Raw genomic sequence first — 23,042 nt, 5'->3', positions numbered from 1 at the left:
TTAGCAACAAATACTGTAACTTGTTTTCCTTGAAGCCATAAGCTCACTTTGCTCATTTTGGTGAAAACATCTGCCAGACAGTGTCTGGATAACCATAATTTGTCTGTCAGTTGTTCTTTCAAGTAAAAATGATGTTTCATGAAAAAAGTGGCTCATTCAATTTGCAACTTGGACAGTCACACAAATACTTTCCTTGAGACAGTCATCCTACTGCAGAAGTGGATATGCTGCAGAAGTGCTTTATGTGTAATCCCCATTTTATCACAAAATTTTAGAAAGGAAAGGCCAGGTTTGTATTTGGTTTTGTTTTGTTTTGTTTTGCTGGGAAAGATGTGCTCTGAGCTAACATCTGTTGCCAATCTTCCTTTTTTTTTTTCCCCCTCCCCAAAGCCTCAGTACATAGCTGTATATTCTGGTTATAAGTCCTTCTAGTTCAGTGTGAGCCGCTGCCACAGCATGGCTGCTGACAGATGAGTGGTGTGGTTCTGCGCCCTGGGAACCAAACCCAGGCCGCCGAAGCAGGGTTCACTGAACTTTAACTGCTGGGCCATCAGGGCTGGCTCAGAAAAAAAAGTAATAACTTCCTACCATTTCATCGAGGACATTCTTAAGTGAGCTGGCTTTTTTTTTTTAAACTGAGATACAATGATTACTACTACACCTTGGTGACATTGCCTTGATTCATGCTAAAGCACCAGCAGTTTTATCCACTGCAGTGCAAATGTTAACACAATATAAAAGTATTAGTAGTAATATTGTGAAAATAGTTTTGAGCTTGTAGACCCCCTGAAAAGGTCTTGGTAGGCCCACGTGGACCCATGGACCACACTTTGAGAACCACTGCCTTTGTTTATTGTTTCTGTTACAAATCACTGTTACTTTTAATTTATAAAAGCTCTTAAAAGGCTTTATAGTATCACGATTAAAGAACATGGACCGTGGAGTCATTTACATCCGAATTTGAACCCTAGTTTCTCCATTTAATAGTTATGGAGGTTAACAGTCTCTCTAAATCATTTAAATGCTTGACAACGCCTGGTATATAGTACAGCAAAGTGAATGGAGGCTCTTTTTATTTCTACCAACTTGCTTAATCACGCGTTACATCAAAATAACCTCCCTGTGTTCCTGTCAGAATAACATTTTGTTTGCAATTCCTTTTATGCCACTGTGCACCATAATTCAGATCACATCTCATGAATTGGGGAAGGCTTCCTTTTCCCTTGTTAACTCAGGTGAAAGCCTCCTTTCTCCTGCATGCTTCAACCAAATTGTCACAAAAGTACTAGTTTCTGACTTCATTTCTCTAATGCTGTGTTGTAAATAGGTTAGTAAATACATTGTGTATATTTTGTAACTGTGTTACCACAAGGTAGCTCTAATTCACAGTATTTATAGTACCCATAATGAGAAATGATTTAAGCTCATAGATGTTTGCTGGTGATACAGATTAGCTTGATTATTTAAAATGCTAAACTTTTTTCTATTACTGCTTATTTACTATTAGAACAAAATTTGATTAGTCTCTTTTACCCTAAATTTAATTTACATTAAGCTTAATGTAAATTACATTTTCTGTAATGTATTTTGGCAAACCTAGAAGTTTATTAAATTTTTATTAACAAAAGTTAGACTCCTAAGGTAATGCGGTGTTTCATAATTTGATGATAGACTTTTTTTTTAATATTAGAAAGCAAATCACATTCTCCCTCAGTTTCCTGTCCTTTAATGAAAATTCTAGTTTAATTCTTGTTTTTGTTTTTGTACTGTGTCTTTGTGGTTGCTTAGAGTAGGTGTTACATAAATTTATTTAGTTATAGTAGTTGTATCCTGAAAGCCCTCCAAGTAGTCTCTACTTGGTTGTATTAAATGAACCTATCCCGTTTACTACTATCTTGCCTAGATACCTGGTCCTCTTTAACCACTTTCAGCTGTTGCTGGTCCACTAAAACTAGCAAAATGTAGTCTTAAGGGTTTCAAATAATTATTACATTACTCAGTTCTTTAGTAAGTGTAAAACCCTGTATTTTCTGGCTCTCTTTAGAATAGTGGCTTTAAGGATACCATAAAGTCTTTTTCCATAATGTTGATATTGACAGTTAGATATGATCGCTTTAGGCTGAAAGAGCTGGTTTTTATGTTGTGTAGTTATGTTTCAGGGAACAGAAACCCAACTCAGATTAGTTTAAGCCTGATGGGGGAATCCGGCTCGCATAACCCATGAAGTCCAGGGCCACAGCTGGCGTTAACTTATGACAAGAATCCTAGTGAAAGTCTAGGGATGACTCTGATCAAGATTTGATTGCGTCCTTATACCTGAATTAATTCTGCAGGCAGGGGAAGATGGTTGTGGCCAGCACAAGGTTATGTGCCACACGTCCAACTGTGAGTTTGTGTGTGTGCGCGCGTGCATGCTCTCATGCTGTAATTGGGGAGGGGTTTGCTACCTCCACTTAAAGCACAGATTTGCCACAAGAATGAAGAGTCTGTTAGAATAAGAAGAAAGGAAGAAAAAGCCTATAGAAGACAAAATTATAAAGCACCACCATCCAATACAGATGTAGAATGGTTCCTCATTTTGCCTTTGAGTATCTGTGGTGATGTTCATTGTACTACAAGTGTATCTGTAGAATTGACTTTGTTGTTGATCAACGACGTCTTATATCAGAGTGTTCACATTTTTTCTCTTAATGTCTTGAATAATTTTTCCTAATTCCCTTTTGTTCTCCAGCTTTAAAACAATAACAGTATTATCTTTAAATGATGAAAAAGCTTAACTAGGACCAATAAACAAATAAAAAATATGATCAACATCATTAGTCATTAGGGAAATGCACATCAAAACTGTAATGAGATACCACTTCACACCTAGGATGGCTATAAACAAAAAGAGAATAACAAATGTTGGTGAGGATGTGGAGAAAGCGGAACCCTGATACAGGACTGATGGGAATGTAAAATGGTGAAGCCACTTTGGAATGCAATTTGGGAGTTCATCAAAAAGTTAAACAGTTAACATGTGACCCAGCAGTTCCACTCCTAGATATAAGCCTAAAAGAATCGAAAACAAATGCCTGCACAAAAACTTGTACATGAATGTTCATACAGCGTTACCCATAATAGCTAAAAAGTGGAAACAGTGCAAATGTCCATCAGCTGATGAATGGATAAACAAAATGTGGTATATACATACAATAGAATATGTAGTATTCTGCCATAAAAAGGAATGAAGTACTGCTGCATGATACAACAAAGATGAACTTTGAAAACATGCTACCTGAAAGAAGCCATTCACAAAAGATCATAGTGTATAATTCCGTTTATATGAAATGTCCAGGATAGGCAAATCCATAGAGACAGAAAGTGGATTCATAGTTGCTAGGGTCTGGGACAAGGGGGAAATGGGAAATGACTGCTAATGGGTATTGGGCTTCTCTTGCCCTTTTTTTTTTTTTTTTTGGTGGGAAAGATTGGCTCTGAGCTAACATCTGTGCCAATCTTTCTCTCTTTTTTTTTCGTACATGGGATGCCACCACAGCATGGCTTGATGAGCGGTGTGTAGGTCCACACCCAGGATCCAAAGCTGCAAACCCTGGGCTGCCAAGTGGGGATTGTGACAACTTTCCACTGCCTAAGGGTCACAGGTGAACTCTTGGCAGCTCTTTTTCAGTGACTTCTTCATCTCTTCCTCCCTATATTGAATCCATTTGCACAGCAAACATTTATTCAGCTTCTGTGTCTGAGATTGTGTACTAAGCAGTGAGGATAGAGGCATGAATACCATAGGCCTAGTTCCTGTTCTCATGGAGTTTATATTCTAGCAGATCACGGTCTCTCGAATCCCTGCTCTAAACTGACCCTGTGGGGATGTTCAACCACAGTGAGCTGGTGTTGTAGTAGATCTCTTATCTTGCTTTCCTAAACTCAAATTTAGAGGAAATAATATACCTTAAATTTGAAGGGAAAGGACATCCTAAGTGTTTGGTATCCAATAACTTTTCCCTTGAGATTTCTGGAAAAGCTTGATTTTTAGAATGGGAAGACCTAGGATTGCATATCATTAGCTATATTCTGTTAGGAAAGCTTAATAATTTTTTTAGCCTCAATATCTGTAAAATGAAAATCCCATCTTAGCGGGTACTTGTGTTAATTAAGCGTTTAAGAATGCAAGGGGGCACAGCCAGTGCTGCAGCGGTTAAGTTTGCACTTTCCGCTTTGGCAGCCTGGGGCTCTCCAGTTCAGATCCCGGGTGCGGACATGGCACCACTTGGCAAGCAATGCTGTGGCAGGCATCCCACATATAAAGTAGAGGCAGATGGGCACAGATGTTAGCTCAGGGCTAATCTTCCTCAAAAAAAAAAAAAAAGAGTGCAAGGAACACCTTATTCAGACTAGGTCAAATAAGGGTGGAGTGTTAGGAAAATTAAGGAACCAATTCTCACATTATCCAAGATTCCTCAGGTAGGAGTGTCTTGGTGGTAGGAATTCAGGGATCTTCACTGTACTGCTCTGCCAGCCACTAACTCAGCTACTAAGTTTTATCTTTCCTGGATACTGTCTGTCTTCATATTTATGTAGTTTTTCATTAAATTGCTGAGATAATCTGAGCTGGTAAGCTCTGCCCAAGCTGGAGCAGGTTTTTACTGCTGGCCTGCTTACAGATGGACTTTTCTTGAGTCAGGGCTTTCCCCTTCCCCCCACCACCATTCAGCTGTGATGTGCAGAAGGAGGGGTGTCACATGGTAAGGAATGTCTTTTGCCTGCTTCTATAGCAGCATCGCTGGAAAGAGCAGTTTCTCTTAGACAATGTTGTAAGTATGACATTATTTAGTTAATATCACTGCATTCTTAGTTTTCTGTTAACTTTCTTCTCACTGTTAAAATCTGGGGCAAATGATCATTACTTCATTATTATGTCATCTCCACAGTAGTTGCCTTATTTCTGCCATTGCTCCTCTCTCATTCGTAAAATAACCAGCATGATTCTTTTAAAAAAATAAAGTAAATTAGGGGCCGGCCCCGTGGCCTAGTGGTTAGGTTCACGCTCTCCGCTTTGCTGGCCCCGGGTTTCATGGGTTTGGATCCCAGGCACTGACATGGTACCACTCATCAGGCCACGCTCAGGCAGCGTCCCACATAGCACAGCCAGAGACACTCACAACTAGAATATGTTCTGGGGGGCTTTGGGGAGAAGAAAAGGAAAAAAGAAGAAGAAGATTGGCAACAGTTGTTTGCTCAGGTGCCAATCTTTAAAAAATTTTTTTTAAAAATAAGATAAAGTAAATTAAATCCTGCCCCTCCTCTGCTTCAGTTGCTTCCCAACACATTTAGCTTCCAAACTCCTTACCTAGACCTTCAAGGCTTTGCCAGGTTTGGTCCCTGTCTACTTCTACCTCTCACCCTGTTATCTCCTAAGTTACCATATTCTCATTCATCTTCTTTTGATTCCTCTAACACATCAGCAGTGCTCTCCTCTTCACACGTACTGCTCTGTCAGAATGCCCTCCACCTTCATCCCCTTTCCTTTACCTGCCTGGGTGTTTCTTATCCTTTGAGTATTCAGTATCATTTACTTAGGCCATCCCTGAACAAGCTAATTGAAAGTTAACCCCCCCGCCCGTTGTTTTCCTTAAAAACACTGGTTAGAACTTGTTAGTATATTTACTCGATGTTGATTTCTCCCTTCAGACTATAAACTCCCTGAGAGTATGGATCTTGTCCATTTTGGATACCACTCTATTCTTAATTCTTATCACAGAGCCTGGCATGTAAGTGGCACTTAAGTAAACACTTGAGGGACTTAAATGAACCTTTTAAAAAAAAAACGTGTAGGGGGCTGGCCCCATGGCCGAGTGGTTAAGTCCACGCGCTCCGCTGCAGGCGGCCCAGTGTTTCGTTGGTTCGAATCCTGGGCACAGACATGGCACTGCTCATCAAACCACGCTGAGGCAGTGTCCCACATGCCACAACTAGAAGGACCCACCACGAAGAATACACAACTATGTACCAGGGGGCTTTGGGGAGAAAAAGGAAAAAAAAATAAAATTTTTTAAAAAAAAGTGTATTCTGTTTAGAATTAGTGACTAAATCAGATTTTTCAAGTCAAATTTATTTTTTTCTCTTGAAATGATAATGGCATGGTAATTGTAAACATTTTTTTAGAAAAGTGGAAAAAATTATACTCTATAATCTTACTGCTATTAATCTTTTGAAATATTTCCTTTTTCTTGTGTACATTTTTTCAAATATATTTGAACTGAATTTGGGTTCTCATGAGAATAACTCATAGTAGAATACAGCAAAGTTTCTCAACCTTGGCACTATTGACATTTTGAGTCAGGTCATTTTTTGTTGTGGGGAACTGTCCTGTGCATTGTAGGATGTTTAACAGCATCCCTTGCCTCTGCCCAGTAGTCATCCGTTTGCCTCTATCAGTAACATGCTGCTCCCCACTTATTACAGCTATAATTGTCTTTAGAAATTGCCAGATGTCCCCCCAGTGGCAAAATCACCCCGGATGAGAACCACTGGGATGCACTCACTTCAGAAAACTTCCCAGAACACCATTGCTATTTTCACTTTTCATTTCAGAAACTTTTAGTGGATTCCTGTTATCTGTAAGAGTCAAAATTTCTTAATAAGCTAGGTATTTCTGGTTCTTGGTTCAGTTTAGCAGATATTTGAGTGCTTGCTGGATAAATGCTGGTGAAGGGGCAAAAGCTGAAATATCTGACCAAATTAATTCTGACCTTTTTAGTTTATAATTCCCCCAACCATATAACTTCCTCTCTGACTCTTCTCCCACTTGAGGCAGGTAAACACACCTCACCTTTAACATTTGGTTGTGTTTTCCTATCTTTGCTTTTATTGGGTCCCTACTGGAAACTCCTTCTAGTCTTCCCATTACCTTGCTATTTCTTATTGATATTTCCAGGTTGAAGTTAAGCCTCGAGACCTCAATTAAGTTTTCCCTCATCACACCAATTCATATTGATCATTCCTTTATTGAACTCTTAGAGTGGTTACTTATGTACCCATATTTTGGTGTTTCCTCATGTAAGATAATGTTTTTACTAACGTGTCTTATAGAGAAAAGAGTATTGCAAAAGGATATGTTTGACTTAGATACCAACAAATCAGATAGGTTAGGTGAAATGGATAAATTCTTAGAAACACCTGTAGGCAGGGAGGAAGGCGTATCCTCTACCCTCTTGATCCTTCTGCCTGGGCTATGAATTAAATTCACATGAGACAGAATAACAGGAGAAAATCAAACAAAGCTTTATAACTGGTATACATAGGAGACACTCAGGAAAACTGAGCAACTCACCAAAATGGTGGAGGCTATCATCTTAAGTACCATCTTCAGCTAAAGACAAAGGAGGATGTTGGGGTGGGAGGAGTCACTTATGGGAAATTACCAGGAAAGCACAGTAAACAAGAGTAAGGTTATTATGCAGATTTAAGTCCCTGCCTTCCACATTGATGAGTTTCTAGAGATAAGGTCATCCACACTTCTTCCTGGTACAGAGAGGGAGATACCTTTCCAGATGGAGATTTCCCTTACAAATGTAAATATCTCTTGCAAAGGGTAAAATTCTACTTTTCAGAGCTTCTCTCATGTCTGCATTTTTTTAAAGTAATGGTCCCAAAATAATCCTCATGCCAGAGAGACACATTTTGGGGTGGCCAATTTTGATCCCCCACATACCCAACCTACCAAGACTGAATCATGAAAAAATAGAAAATCTGAACAGACCAATTACTAGTAAGGAGATTTAATCAGTAATCAAAAATGTCCCAACACAGCAAGGCCCAAGACCAGATGGCTTCACTGGTTAGTTCTACCAAACATTTACAGAAGAATTAACACTAGTCCTCGTCAAACTCTTCCAAAAAACTGAAGACAAGGGAACACTTCCAAACTCATTCTATCAGGCTGGCGTTACCATGGTACCAAAGCCAAAGACACTGCGAGAAAACTATAGAACAGCATCTCTGATGAATAGTATGGCAAAGATCCTCAACAAAATACTAGCACACTGAATTTAATACCGTATTAAAGGGTTATACACCACAACCAAGAGGGATTTATTCCTGGAATGCAAGGATGGTTCAATATGTAAAAATCAGTCAATGCATATACAACATTAACAGAATGAAGAACAAAACCACATGATCTCAGTTGATGCAGAAAAAGCATTTGACAAAATTGAACACTCTTTGATGATAAAAACACTCAAACTGAGAATAGAAGGAAAGTACCTGAACATAATAAATGCCATACTTGACCATAAAAAAGAATGAGCTCTTAGCATTTGCAAAACATGGATGAACTTCAAGAGTATTATGCCAATGAGGTGAAAGACACTTGAAAACTGCAAAACATTGCTGAAAGAAATTAAAGAGGACACAAATGGAAAGACATCTTGTGTTTGTGGATTGGAAGACTTACTATTGTTAAATGTCAATACTGCCCAAAGCTATCTACAGATTTAATGCAGTCTCTGTCAAAACCCCAATGACATTATTGCAGAAATAGAAAAATACATCCTAAAATTCATATGGATTCTGAAGGGATCCTGAGTAGCCGAAACAATCTTGGAAAAGAAGAAAAAGTTGGAGGTCTCACTTCCTGATTTTAAAATTTACTGCAAAGCTACAGTAGTTGAAACTGTGGTATTGGCATAAAGTCAGACATACAGACCAATGGAATAAAACAGCCCAGAAAGAAACCTTTGTTTCTTTGTAGATGTACACATCCGTTTAGTATGTGAGCATAACTAGAGTTATGCTTTGTAAGTGGTGTTTTGGGTTTTTTTTTTTTTTTTGAGGAAGATTAGCCCTGAGCTAACATCTGCTGCAATCCTCCTCTTTTTGCTGAGGAAGGCTGGCCCTGAGCTAACATCCATGCCCTTCTTCCTGTACTTTATACATGGCACGCCTACCACAGCATGGCTTTTGCCAAGCGGTGCCGTGTCCACACCCGGGATCTGAACCGGCAAACCCCGGGCCACCGAGTAGCAGAACGTGCACACTTAACCGCCGCGCGACTGGGCTAGGCCCTCAAACGATTTTTGACAAGGGTATCAAGATCATTCAGTGGAAGAATGTCAATGCCTTTTCAACAAGTGGTGCTGGGAAAATTTGATATCCACAAACAAAAGAATGAAGTTGGACCCTTACCTAACACCATATACAAAAATTAACTCAAAATGGATCACAGACGTAAATGTAAGACCTAGAACAATAAAACTCTTAGAAGAAAACATAGGACAAAAGTTTCATGATTTTCAACTTTGCAGTGATTTCTTAGACATGACAGAGGCTTAGGTAACAAAAGAAAAAAATAGATAAATTGGACTACATCAAACTTTATAACTTATGTGCATCAAAGGACCCAATCAGCATAGTAAAAAGGCAGCCAATAGAATGGGAGAAAATATTTTTAAATCTGATAAGTGGTTAATATTCCAGAATATATAAAGAACTCCAACAACAAAACAAAAAACTCTATTTAAAAATGAGCAAAGGATTTGGATAGACATTTCTCCAAAGAAGATATACAAACAGCCAACAAGCATATGAAAACATGCTCAACATCACTAATCATTAAGGAAATGCAGATCAAAACAACAGATACCACCTCACACCCATTAGGATGACTACTAGAAAACCCAGAAAATAAGTATTGGTGAAAATGTGGAGAAATTAGTACCCTTGTGCACTATTGGTGAGAATGTAAAATGGTGCAGCCACTATGGAAAAAGATATGGTGGTTCCTCAAAAAATAAAAAATAGAATTTCACTTCTGGGTATATACCCAAAAGAATTGAAAGGGATTCAGAGATTTGTACACTTACGTTCATAGCAGCGTTATTCACAATAGCCAAAAGGTGGAAGCAACCCAAGTGTCCTTCAGTGGGTGAATGGACAAATAAAATGTGGTATATACATACAGTGGAATTTTATTCTGATTTAAGGAAGGAAGGAAATTATGGCATATGTTACAACATGGATGGACCCTGAGTACATAGTGCAAAGGCACAAGAAGGAATACTGTATGCTTGCACTTATATTAGGAACCTAGGATAGTGAAATTCATAGAAACAGAAAGTAGCTTGATGGTTGCTGGGAGAAGAGGGAAAGAGAAAGTTGTTTAATGGGTATAGTGTTTTCAGTTTTTCAGGATGAAAAGAGTTTTGGAGATTGGATGTACAACAGTGTGAATTTACTCAACACTACTTACCTGTATACTTAAAAATGGTTAAGATGGTTAATTTTACGTTATGGGGGGGTTAATTAAATATATTTTTTTAATTTTTAAAAAATGGTTGAGAGTAAATTTCATGTATATTTTACCACAATTTAAAAGAAAAAAAAAACAGTACCAAATGCTGGTGAGGATGTGGAGCAGCAGGAACTCTCATTCATTGCTAGTAGGAATACAAAATGGTACAGCTACTTTGGAAGACAGTGTGGCAGTTTCTTACACAACTGAACATGCTCTTGCCATACGAGTCATTAATCACACTCTGGTGTTTATGCAGATGAATTTAAAACTTAGGTTCACGCAGAGCAGCTTTATTCATAATTGTCAAAACTTGAATCAACCAAGATGTTCTCTGGTAGGTGAATAAACAAACTGTGGTACATCCACACAGTGGAGTATTATTCAGCACTGAGAAGAAATGAGCTGTTAAGCCATGAGAAGACATGGCTTAAATATACATTATTACATGAAACCTTAAATATATATTATTAAATGAAAGAAGCCAGTCTTTAAAAAAAAGGCTACTTACTATATGATTCCAACTGTATGACATCCTGGAAAAAGCGAAAGTGTAGAGACGTTGAAAAAGATGATTAGGGGGCCGGCCCCATAGCCGAATGGTTAAGTTCGCACGCTCTGCTTTAGTGGCCCAGGGTTTCACCAGTTTGGATCCTGGGCGCAGACGTGGCACCACTCATCGGGCCATGCTGAGGCAGCGTCCCACATAGCACAACCAGAGGTACTCACAACTAGAATATACAACTGTGTACGGGGGGCTTTGGGGAGGAGAAGAAGAGGAAAGAGAAGAAGGTTGGCAACAGTTGATAGCTCAGGTGCCAATCATTTTTTAAAAAAAGAGTAGTTTCCAGGGGTTATAGGCAGAGTACAGAGGATTTTTAGGACAATGAAACTCATCTGTATGATACTGTAATGGTGGATACATTTGTCAAAACCCGTAGAATGTTACAACGCCAAGACTGAACCCTGAGGTAAACTCTGGACTTTGGGTGATAATGATGTGTCAGTGTAGGTTCATCACTTATAACAAATGTACTGCCCTGGTATGGGACGTTGATAGTGGGAGAGATGCGGGGAATACAGGGGAACTCTGTACTTTCTGTTCAATTTCGCTGTGAACTTAAAACTGCTCTAAAAAACAGTTTATTTTAAAAAAGGATATGTATGGTATGATATCATTCATGTAAAAAGCTGAAATAAAACTACTATAGATGTGTTGGTAACACAGTAAAAATACCCATGAGAATTAAAGAAATTCATAAAAATCATTGCTTCTGGGGAGGAAAAAAGGCAAAGGAGAGGAGATTTTAGCAGTATCTATAACACTTTGAAATTTTTTTTTTTTTTAAAGATTTTATTTTTTCCTTTTTCTCCCCAAAGCCCCCCGGTACATAGTTGTGTATTCTTCGTTGTGGGTTCTTCTAGTTGTGGCATGTGGGACGCTGCCTCAGCGTGGCTTGATGAGCAGTGCCATGTCCGCGCCCAGGATTCGAACTAACGAAACACTGGGCCGCCTGCAGCGGAGCGCGCGAACTTAACCACTCGGCCACGGGGCCAGCCCCTGCACTTTGAAATTTTTATTTCTTTAAAAAGTAAAGCAAATATGACAAAATAGTAACATTTATTAATACATAGGTTTCTGTTAGGATTTTCTATACTTTTTTGTGTATTTGGCATATCTCCTGGTTGAAAGTTTTTTTAAGTTCATTCTTGTATAAGTGGTTGATTTGGGGCTATATATGTTAAAATGTAGTCTACTCCATTGACTGCATTGATAGAGGGGAATCCTTTTGGCCAGTTTACACAAATTTAGTCACACTCTTGTCCTAGAAATACTACCCTCCAGTCAGAAATGGGACTCTGCCTGCAGAGTGGCTTAAGAGAACAAGGAAGGGCTAGAGAGTGGGTTTTGTTTGCATTTGGAGAAATCTTCACGTTTTGTAGATACCAGAGTTCACTTTTAGTTCCGTAACTTACTCAGGTAAAGTACTGTAGCGCCATAAATGAGATGTGGGTTAGAAACTGTCTTGAGTAGTATTTTTCAAGTTATTAAATGTCCGTGGATGGGAATAAATGGTAACAGAAACAGACTAGAATTCATAGTAGATGGAAATATTGGAACCTTTGTTTTCATGAGGATGATTAGCCATATTAAATTACTTTACAAAATAAATATATATTCAGTAATGGTTCTCAGTCATCATCTTATTTGACCTTCCAGCACCATTTGACATAGTTAATTATGCTTCCTTGAAAAATAATTTTTTACTTGCTGTCAGATTCTCAGATTTTTGCTGGCTTTTGTTTCACTGACTGTTCCTTCTTAGTCTTCTGCCTCTTAATTTTGGAGTGCCTGAAGATGTACTCGCCCAATAACATAGCTGTCTCACTAAGAGTAAACGCCAAAATCTTTACAGCAGGCATCCATTTCCTCCTCCTCTTTGCTCCATTGCCTATCAGCCACCCTGGACTCCTTGCCTTTCCTTTTTTCTCTTATTTGGGCCCTTTTCACTTGTTAATCCCTCTGGCCTTGAATATATTCTGCCAAATACCACATGGCTTTCTCACACATCTTCTTAAGGTCTTTACTTAAAAATATCCCACTTCTTGGCTTTATATTTTTTCTCTAATATTTGTCACTGTCTAACATACCATGTATTTTAGTTTTAGTTATTGTTTCTCCCCACACCAAAATGTAGATTCCATGAAGGCAGATATTTTTGTCCTTTTGTTCCCTGCTGTATCCTTAGCACAGAGAATAGTTTGTGGCACATGGTAGGTGTTAGTAAACATTTGTTGGGTGAATGAATGGCTTCCTATGTAGATGTACACATTCGTTTAGTATGTGAGCATAACTAGAGTTATGCTTTATAAGTGGTGTATTTTTTTTTCTTTTTAGGAAGATTAGCCCGTAGCTAACTACTGCCAATCCTCCTCTTTTTGCTGAGAAAGACTGGCCCTGAGCTAACATCCATGCCTACCTTCCTCTACTTTATATGTGGGACGCCTACCACAGCATGGCTTTTGCCAAGCGGTGCCATGTCCCCACCCGGGATCTGAACTGGCGAACCCCAGGCCGCTGAGAAGCGGAACGTGCGAACTTAACCGCTGCTATAAGTGGTGTTTTAATAAAGTAATTTGGTAATTTGCCTTTCAATGAAGATTTTTCTATTGCTAGCGTTGAAATATTTGAATATAAGTTCACAAAGAAAAATTAAAGAATATTTTGAAAATAAGTACTGAGGAAGAGTAGCTTGAAGAGAGATGGAACTGAAGTAGACCTAGGATAAAAAGTAGTGTGGTGTAGTATAAAAACACTGGACTTGGGCCAGGATAATCTGAGCCTTACTATTCTTGGGGAAGTCACTGGGTGCTTTTCTCTATAAGGTGAGATAGTTTAAATGATTTCTACTCTTTCCAGTCACAGAATCCTATAACGTTATTTGTGTAGACTTTTCCATAACAAAACCGTGAATTTGAATTATGTTTATATAATACTTAAGGAAAAAAGTAATTAGTTTTTATCATCTGAGAATGTACCAGTTAAGCAGAGAAATCAGCTTTCTTCAGCAGTGGTGTAAAAGCTTGGGTTCTGTTGACTTCCTTAATTTGGTTGAATCTCATTTCATTTCTTGTTCTCTATAATTTTTCCTAGTATCTTTCACGAGTTGCATTTTTTTCTTCATCCTGTCATTCAGTCAGTTCCTGACATTTTATTTCTTCTATAAAATATTTAAACGTTTGAAGAGAAATGATCATTCTTGCTGGCGTTTCATCGATCCGTTATAATCCATTCATTGTAAAAGGGAAGGGAGAGGCCAACCCCGTGGCTGAGTGGTTAAGTTCGAGCTCCACTTCGGCAGCCCAGGGTTTCACCAGTTCGGATCCTGGGCACGGATGTGGCACTGCTCATCAGGCCATGTGGAGGAGGCATCCCACATGCCACAACTAGAAGGACCTGCAACTAAGATATACAGCTATGTACCGGGAGGATTTGGGGAGATAAAGCAGAAAAAAAAGAAAAAGAAAAAAAAACGATTGGCAACAGTTGTTAGCTCAGGTGCCAATCTTTAAAAAATAAGTAAATAAAAAATAAAATAAATAAATTAAGGTTGTTATATTGAAAAAAAGGGAAGGGAGTACCTTCCTTTTGCTCATAGATAACTTAAATATGTGTTTAATGTAGCATTTCTCTATGTGTTGTCCTTAATTCCTTTCCATAATTGATTCTGAAAGTTTACCTTGCAGCATTTCCCATCTCTGAGAGGGTTATATGTGTCTCCCCAAAACTATGGTCATTTCTTAATCTTTTTTCTTTCCTTACCAGATAGCTCATCAACACCACCAGAATTCATTTGTCTGGTAATTATCTCTGCTACCAAAACTAGCTATTGAAGGCTCAATGATTTCCGTATTCTTTTAACATTGCGGCGTAATTTAAGGCAAAAAATGTGCAAAATGTGAAAACGCTGAGCAGCTATACCAGAGCTACAAAATAGCTCTTCAATTGTTTGCAGTTTTGAGCTATGTGTAGTAACTTGTACAAATGGCAATTAAACATTTTTGTGACACTGTTTTTTGGGGTTTTTTTTTCTTTTGCTGAAGAAGAGTCACCCTGAGCTAACATCTGTTGCCAATCTTCCTTTTTTTTTTTTTTCGCTTGAGGAATATTAGCCCTGAGCTTAATCTGTGCCAGTCTTCCTCTATTTTCTACGTGGGTCACCGCCACAGCATGGCTGACCGTGGTGTAGGTCTGCACCTAGGATCTGAACCTGCAGACCCAGGCCGCCAAAACGGAGCACACCAAATGTAACCACTGCACCACAGGGCCAGCCCCGCAACATTCTTTCTTGGAAACTGATAAAATTGATAGAGGTTTTGAGGCAAAAAGATCTTAGAAATCTCTTGAATCCTCTCTCTTTACAGGTGAGGGAATTAATGCCCATAATTATGGTAGCTTGTCTAAGATTACATTAATTCAAGGTAGAGTTGGGACTGGTAGCCATATACTAGTAGAGTAGTATAGCCATATAGTAGTAACTCATCTTGGAAGGAGACATAGGTATGTATGCATACATTTTCTTGTCTACCACATGTATACCTTTTGTACAAGATAGGTGACTATAGAAAACTCTGGAAATTCAACTTTTTCCTGTTTCTAACCTTTGACTTCTGGCTTTTCCAAATAGATGTGTATAACTGTTGAATTTAATAATTTCCTTATTGTTTGAGTATTGAATAGATAGTGAAACTCTACTGTACTCCCATTCCTTGGAGTTAACAACTGTTAACAGTTTCTTACATTTTTTGACTTTTAAAATTATATTCATGTACTAATAAATTTTCTTTTTTTCTCAGAAGATTGGCCCTGAGCTAATATCTGTCGCCAATCTTCCCCATTTTTTTCTTTTCCTCCCCAAAACCCCCCAGTACCTAGTTGTATATCCTAGTTGTAGGTTCTTCTAGTTCTTGTATGTGGGATGCTCCCTCAGCATGGCTTTATGAGTGGTGCTAGGTCCACACTCAGGATCCGAACTGGCGAAGCCCAGGCCGCCGAACCAGAGCCTACGAACTCAACCATTCGGCCACGGGCCAGCCCTAAATTAAGTTTCAATGCTTATAATTTAGATGTGGATCATTTTAAAGTATGGTATCTATAGACTAGAATTAATTCGTAAAACTGCTGCAGTAGTTTCCAAGGTTAAATCTGGTCTCCTACCCTGAATTTACTTTCAAACTCCTCTTACATTCATTCTCCATTAATTTTTTTTACTTGTGAGAGATAAGAACTTGATTCTGTTTATGAAGACTTTTGCCCATCACTAGTAGTGCTAATTAGAACTTTTTTTACTACTACTATTAATAAATACTATGTCTGAGAAATAAGTCCACAGTTTAAGTAAGCTTTTAAAATTTTCATTTTATTGTCATAAATGCAGACTTGGAATTTATTTGCTAATCATCTGCAAATTGCCTGTAATGTACCATTATATACTGTTTGGCAAAGGCATGAATAAGCACCATGACTGCTGCTGCTAGAGATCTGCAAGTAGAGACAAAAGGAGGGAGAAATAGGAATGGGAAAACAGATTTCTGTGGTTATGTGTTCTTAGCTTTTGGTTTACCATATAAATTGGGTTGAACAACTATTGTACCAAGTATGTTTAGGATGTGATGATCATTTGGGTTGAAAACACCAGTAACTCCCTTTTCTCTGAAATGTTGTACAGGTTAGCTTTTCATGACGTGATTGATTTGGCTCCTTGCCTACCTTTCCATTCCTGGCTTCTGATCTTCTTCAATAGGTTCTGCACGTGCCATCTTTTATAATCCTCTATTTTGTGTATGTGATATTTTCTACCTGGAATGCCTGTCTCTAAGTGAATTTCCATTGAGTCTTAAAGATTTAGCTTATATTTTATCTGTATTACTTTGTCTACTGTCAACAGTGGTGTGCACATTATAACACATTACATTTATTAAATGAGGAAAATCAAGTATCATGTTTAGAATGGTGTTTTGCACCCAATGTTTGCTAAATGTTATACCTTATTCCTATTTTATTAAATTATATTTCTTTGTCATAAGAGTACTGCCTCCTTAAGGCTATGGATATGCTATGTATGGTCCATCTTTGTATTTCTAGTGCTTGGCAAATAGGTGATTAATAAATATTTGAATGATTGAGTGAATGCTTTCCAACAGACTCTAAATAGTAAGACAATAGTAATTCATGTTGTGGGGGGACAGGTATGTGTATGTATATATAACTTTTTTAAGTACTTTATTGAGATATAGTTTACCTTGCATAAAACTCACCCATTTGAAGTGTACAATTCAATGATTTTTAGTAAATTTTCAGTGTTGTGCAACTGTTACCACAATCCAGTTTTAGAATATATCCCATCACCCCACAAAATGTCTCATGCCTGATTAATTTCTAAACTTTTTTTTCTCTTCTGTTTTTTGTGCTGCTACCTAAATATTAATGTTCCTAAGGTCTGAATAACAGTCAGGCTGAATGAAATAAAATCAAAGCATTATGTTTCTTATCCTTTGTATGACTAACTTTCGAAGAATTTTCTTGAAATATTTTTCTCTAATGAAATGATTTACTAGTCTAAACTCTAACTTTTTACTCAAGAAAATTTAAAACATTCAAATTTTATATAGTATATTATTACATCATCGTATCTTAATAGTTTTTAGAGTTTTAAAGAAAAACTATACATTGGTAAAAAGTGACTTAGAAATTAAGTAGCCACTAATTAGAAATGAAGTAGCCATAAATAGGAAAGAAAGTATTAAACCCTACCCTCCATGAGAATAAAGTGTTTAATCCCTAGAACCTAGCGAGTAAGGAACACATAGTAATTATTTGTTAAATAAAAACTGAATCTCTTTTAGATAGAAATAGCATTCTGTATTCTGTAAGATTCACTTCCGTCAATTTTTTGACAATTTCTTGTCCCCTTTTCCCTGAATTTAGAAACTTTAACTGCATTACAGGAAAAGAAATAGAAAAATTTGGGTGAAGTTTCTACTCTCTGCTCAGTCCCTTTCTCTGCCTCTCTTCCCACCCCAACCCCCTATTTACAGCTTTTGTCCTTTAGATAGCTCTTTGGCCTATAAATAAGCCTGTAGCCAGTTTGGCAGCCTTTTGGAATTCTAATTGACAGTTTACTGCATCGCTGTAAGTCATGTGAATTCACAACTATTAGATTTGTATGTAGTATATAAAAACACTGCTCTTGAAGATAAGAAAGACTTAGAAAAAGAAACCTTATTACTTCTTTCACGGGACCCCAGAGAAGTAAAAGTCCTTGGTTTGAGATGGGGTTGTGACTTGAAAATGTCTAAATATCTAATACCACTTTTAAGGCATTTATTTTTTACAATAAAAAACATGGGTAAGTGCTGCCAGGTTGGTGCATAGGATATTTTTCTACTAATTCATTGTCTTCTCTTTACCTTGGAGGTAATAGCTTTTTCTCAAGAGAAGAAAACTCTTTCTTGCTTTCTTGCTCTGTAATGGATTGTCAGATCTCTCATTTTGCAAATAAGTTTCTGTGAGTAATAACAGCCCAAGGCTTATGTCACAACTACAGTGTTAAAATGGTTTGATAAATTTTTTGTTAATACTTCCAAATTATCAGAAACTCCAAATTTAATAAATAAGATATACAGTCATGCATCACTTAATGATGGGGATACATTGTAAGAAATGGGTTGTCAGGTGATTTTGTGCTTGTGCAAACGTCATAGAGTGGACTAGATGACATAGCATGCTACACACCTAGGCTGGGACCACTATCATGTATGCAGTCCGTTGTTGACTGAAACGTCATTGTGCAGCACGACTGTGCTGTAATGGTAATAAAATATTTGTGCAAATATGCAGTAGTTGTTTTGGACTTATTTAATAGTTTGCTTTATTGAAAAGAAGTTAATCAAAGCCCATCAGACTTTATCCTGCTTCTTTAGATGGAGTAGTTACTAGTAAAAACTTTCCTTAGGCTAAAAATATTTCTGGCCCTCAGAAATCTACCTTTTATTGAAATCTTCTAAGTAGTACGATTTTACAGATTTTAGTTTCTGTGTGAGGCATAAGACATAGTTTTTTATTGTTTACTGTTTTCATATTGTGATATAGTGCAGAGCCCGTTGTCTTGATAACAGGACTTTTGCTTTAATGTGAACCATGGGCTCTAAAATTGGCTTAAACTCTATTTGACTTTAAGACTTGTGGGAGACAATATAGCTTAGTAGTTAGTTGGCTTTGTATGAAGCTGAATTCTAATCCCGCCTATTCTACTTATAGCTATGTGGTCTTGGCCAAGTAATTTAACTTCGTTAAGTCTCAGTTTATTGGTAAAAAGAAAGAAATGTTTCTTCTTAACCTCTTAAGGCTATAATGATTAAATGATAGTGAATGTTGCAACTCTTACTGTAGTACTTAGCTAATTATTTTTATTCATTTTGCAGCCTAATTATTTTTTTAATTGAGTTTTGGTATTTTTAAAATCCATATGTGTACCAAAGCTCAAATTAAAGCTTCAAACGAAGCTTCACCTAAACAAAGATAGAAAAAATTGGTTTGGTCAAAAATTGAGGTAAAGTTTTCTGCACATGTAAGATTAGCCAATACATTTTGAGAAGAAATAGGACTTATTTTTTATGTTATTTCTTATATGTAGAGCTTATATTCTAGTGGGAGAGGGAGCAGACCAATAAGCAAATAAAGTTATATATGCTATGTTTGAAAGTGATAAGTAGTATGGAGAAAAATAAGGCAGAGAGGAGGAATAGAAAGTACACAGATGGAGAGTTGCTGGCTGGTTAGGAAGGGAAGACCTTGGAGGTCTTCCATGGAGGTGACATCTGAAAGACTCAAAGATAAGAGAGTAAACATCAGTTAGGGAAGAGCATTACACCCTGAGGAAATAGCAGTAGCAGTAATAATAGCAGCCAACACATGTGCCAGGAACTGTCTAAGCAGTTTACATATATTACTTTATTTAACCCTTACAGTAATCCTATGAAGTAGCTATTTTTACTATCCTCATTTTATGGGAAACTGAGGCATGGAGAGCTCGTAAGTAGTAAGGCTGAAAACTGAACCCAAAGAGTTTGGCTCTGGAGTTGTCTTAGGAATTGCTATATAGTATATTAGTGAAGGCCTTGAAAAGAGAGAATTTCCAATGTGTTGGAGGAATAGCAAAGTTAGGATACAGCAAAATGAATGAAGAGAATGATAGGAGCTGAGATCCGGGAGGTGGTAATTGGGGAGGGGATGAACTGGAAAGATTTGAGTGGACTTAAGCCATTTTAAGGACTGAGCTTTTACTCCAAGGTGGAGAGCCATTGGATGGTTTTGAACAGACAAGTAACATGATCTGACTGACTTTTTAGAAAGGAATTCTTTATTGAGTCCTTCCTCCAAATCTCTTGGTAGAATTCAGGAGGGCCTGGGAACTTAAAAGAGAAATTACATCTTTATTTTCACCAGCTTCTAACTGAAACAGTATTTCTTTCACTTAATGATGTAGCCAGTAAGCCTCAGTAGTTATTAAAGTTACCTTTGTGACTTTGTCACCACCAGTGACAATCACATTGTTGTTGCTGTTGCAAGATACCCTGAAATGCCATTTATGGTCATCATTACTTTGGAATTATAGTAATTATTAGACCCACTGCTAGATCCTATTTAATGTGATAATGAAGCACATATATTACTATTTGTTTTTTCATATTTATATGTTTTTGACAACAATATGTCAATATAATTGACTTTTTTTGGTAATCTTATGTATTTCTTTTGTATATTTAAAAATACTACCTGAGGGGCCGGCCTGGTGGCTCAGCAGTTAAGTGCTCACGTTCCTCTTCTCGGCAGCCCGGGGTTCACTGGTTCCGATCCTGGGTGCAGACATGGCACGGCTTGGCAAGCCATGCTGTGGCAGGCGTCCCACATACAAAGTAGAGAAAAATGGGCATGGATGTTAGCTCAGGACTAATCTTCCTTAAAAAATAAATAAATAAAAATGCTATCTGAGAGGGTGTTCATCGATTTCACCAGGCTGCCGAAGGAGTCTATGGCACGCAAAAATTAAGATTCCCTGTGATGATTGCTTTGGTTGCTGTGATAAGAATGGACTGGGGAGGAAGTTAGAGGGCAAGAGTAGAAGGAAGGATCCAGTTAGGAAGCTTTTGCAATAATCTAGGTGAGAGAGAATGGTGAGTTGGACCAGAGTAGTGGCAGAGGAGGTAGTGATATATAGTTGGATTTGGGGTAAGTTTTGAAGGTTGAACCAAGAGGATTTATTAACAGATTCAATGTGTAATGTGAGAGAAAAAGAATCAGGGATGGCTTCAACATTTTTGATCTGTGCAGCTGGAAGGATGGAGTTGCCATATGCTGAAAATCTCTTTGAAATTATTAATAGATACATAATATTGGATATATCATAAAATTTTTAAACAGTAACATAAGACTTATAAAAATACAAAAGTACAAAGAATAAAAGAACCCATAATCTCACCCCGCATATGAACCATATGAGTTGGGATAGAGTACATATGTTAAAGATCAAAAGTTCAGTTTGGATATAAGTTTGAGATATTTGTTAGACATCTGAGTGTTTCTTTGTGACTTACTATTTCCATTTAATATGTCTTGGCATATGCAGTCATTAGAAAGAATGAGGCAGGAGCCAGCCCAGTGGTGCAGTGGTTAAGTTCGCATGTTCCGCTTCTCCAAGGCCCGGGGTTTGCTGGTTCGGATCCCGGGTGTGGACATGGCACCACTTGGCAAAAAGCCATGCTGTGGTAGGCATCTCACATATAAAGTAGAGGAAGATGGGCATGGATGTTAGCTCAGGGCCAGTCTTCCTCAGCAAAAAGAGGAGGATTGGCAGTAGTTAGCTCAGGGCTAATCTTCCTCAAAAAAAAAAAAGAAAGAATGAGGCAAACTATACATAGAAAGAGCTTGAACTTGTATTGTTTCTAAACTTTTGAATGTTTTACAGTTGAGCATATATCCATGTGTTAGGTAACTTCAAAATGAGAAAAAAACATTACAAAATAAGAGAATGGTTATAGTACATGATAGAAGAATTATGTGGTCATTAGAAAGAATTAAATAGGTCTGTATATACTACCATGGAAGATCTCTAAGATCTATAAATAAACAAAAATAAGGTGAAGAACAGAATAAATAGATAAGTGTGTCAGAATCATAGTAAATCTAATGGGTTTGCCTTTAGAGAAAGAGACAGTGGATGGGCAGGAAGGTTCCCCCCTCCCTTTTTTTTAAAGCAGTTGAATTTTGTAACCTTGTTACATGTATTACTTTTTAAAATGTCATGGTTCATATAGGGGATGAGATTATGAGTTCTTTTCTTCTTTGTTACCTTTGTATTGTTATAAATCTTATGTTACTATTGTAAAATTTATGATATATCCAATATTACAGATCTATTAATGATTTCATAGAGAATTTCAGTATTTGAGAATATAAATGTGAAATGAAGATAGAAAATCATCTATATAATATAATATGATCTTTAATGAGTAAAGTATGACTTTAGATACATATGACTAGAAGAAAAGATTGAGGGATGTATATCAAAATATTAATAGTGATTTTCTCTGGGTGACGTAATTTGAGGTGATTTTTTACAGTGTTTTTCTTTAATTTCTTGTAGACTATGAGACGGCAACGAAACGAAGTTGTAGTGGAATTAAGGAAGGTGAGTCTGATTAATGTGATGAATATTGGGTACTTCTAAGCATAATTCTAACATTACAGCATATACGGAAAATATCAAATGTATATTAATCTCAAGGACTTAGCATTTTTCTTTTGAAAACTGGAATATTTTCACTAAATTTGGCATGCTGTTGAAATTGGAAAGATGCACCTTGTCCACTATCCAAAAGTAGAGATAAACAAGTTATCAGATGGTTTTTTTCCTTCTATAATTTTTAAATGATTTATATAAAGTGTAAGTCATAGGTATACAGTTATACTAAATAGTCCTGGTATGTACAGTTACGCCCTGAAAAGAACTGAAAAGAGTATATTTTTAAATTGGTCCTAAACATTTTAAATGAAATTCCAGCTACCCTTGACTTTGTAACACTTTTTTGGTTTTGTCTCGTTTTGAACTGCCCAACTTTTGCTTTGACTTTGTTTTTAGGGATAAAGAGAAGCTTCCAATGATGTATAAAATAGTTTAGTACTTTTCAA

The 23,042-nt window shown here is 37.3% G+C and overlaps 1 protein-coding gene across 1 annotated transcript in view; it reads left to right on the top strand.

Annotated features, from left to right (window-relative positions):
- The window catches only part of KPNA4 (karyopherin subunit alpha 4), a 66,752-nt gene that overhangs the window by 11,539 nt on the left and 32,171 nt on the right, over positions 1 to 23,042 (top strand). Inside the window, exon 2 of the mRNA XM_046658912.1 lies at positions 22,498 to 22,542. Within this exon, the coding sequence (XP_046514868.1) occupies positions 22,498 to 22,542 (45 nt within the window). The remainder of the gene's footprint in view (positions 1 to 22,497; positions 22,543 to 23,042) is intronic.

Source organism: Equus quagga, chromosome 4 (assembly GCF_021613505.1).
Source record: "Equus quagga isolate Etosha38 chromosome 4, UCLA_HA_Equagga_1.0, whole genome shotgun sequence".
Lineage (NCBI taxonomy): Eukaryota > Metazoa > Chordata > Mammalia > Perissodactyla > Equidae > Equus > Equus quagga.
Note: the sequence above shows the minus strand (reverse complement) of the source record. Positions and strands in the feature narration are given on the sequence as shown.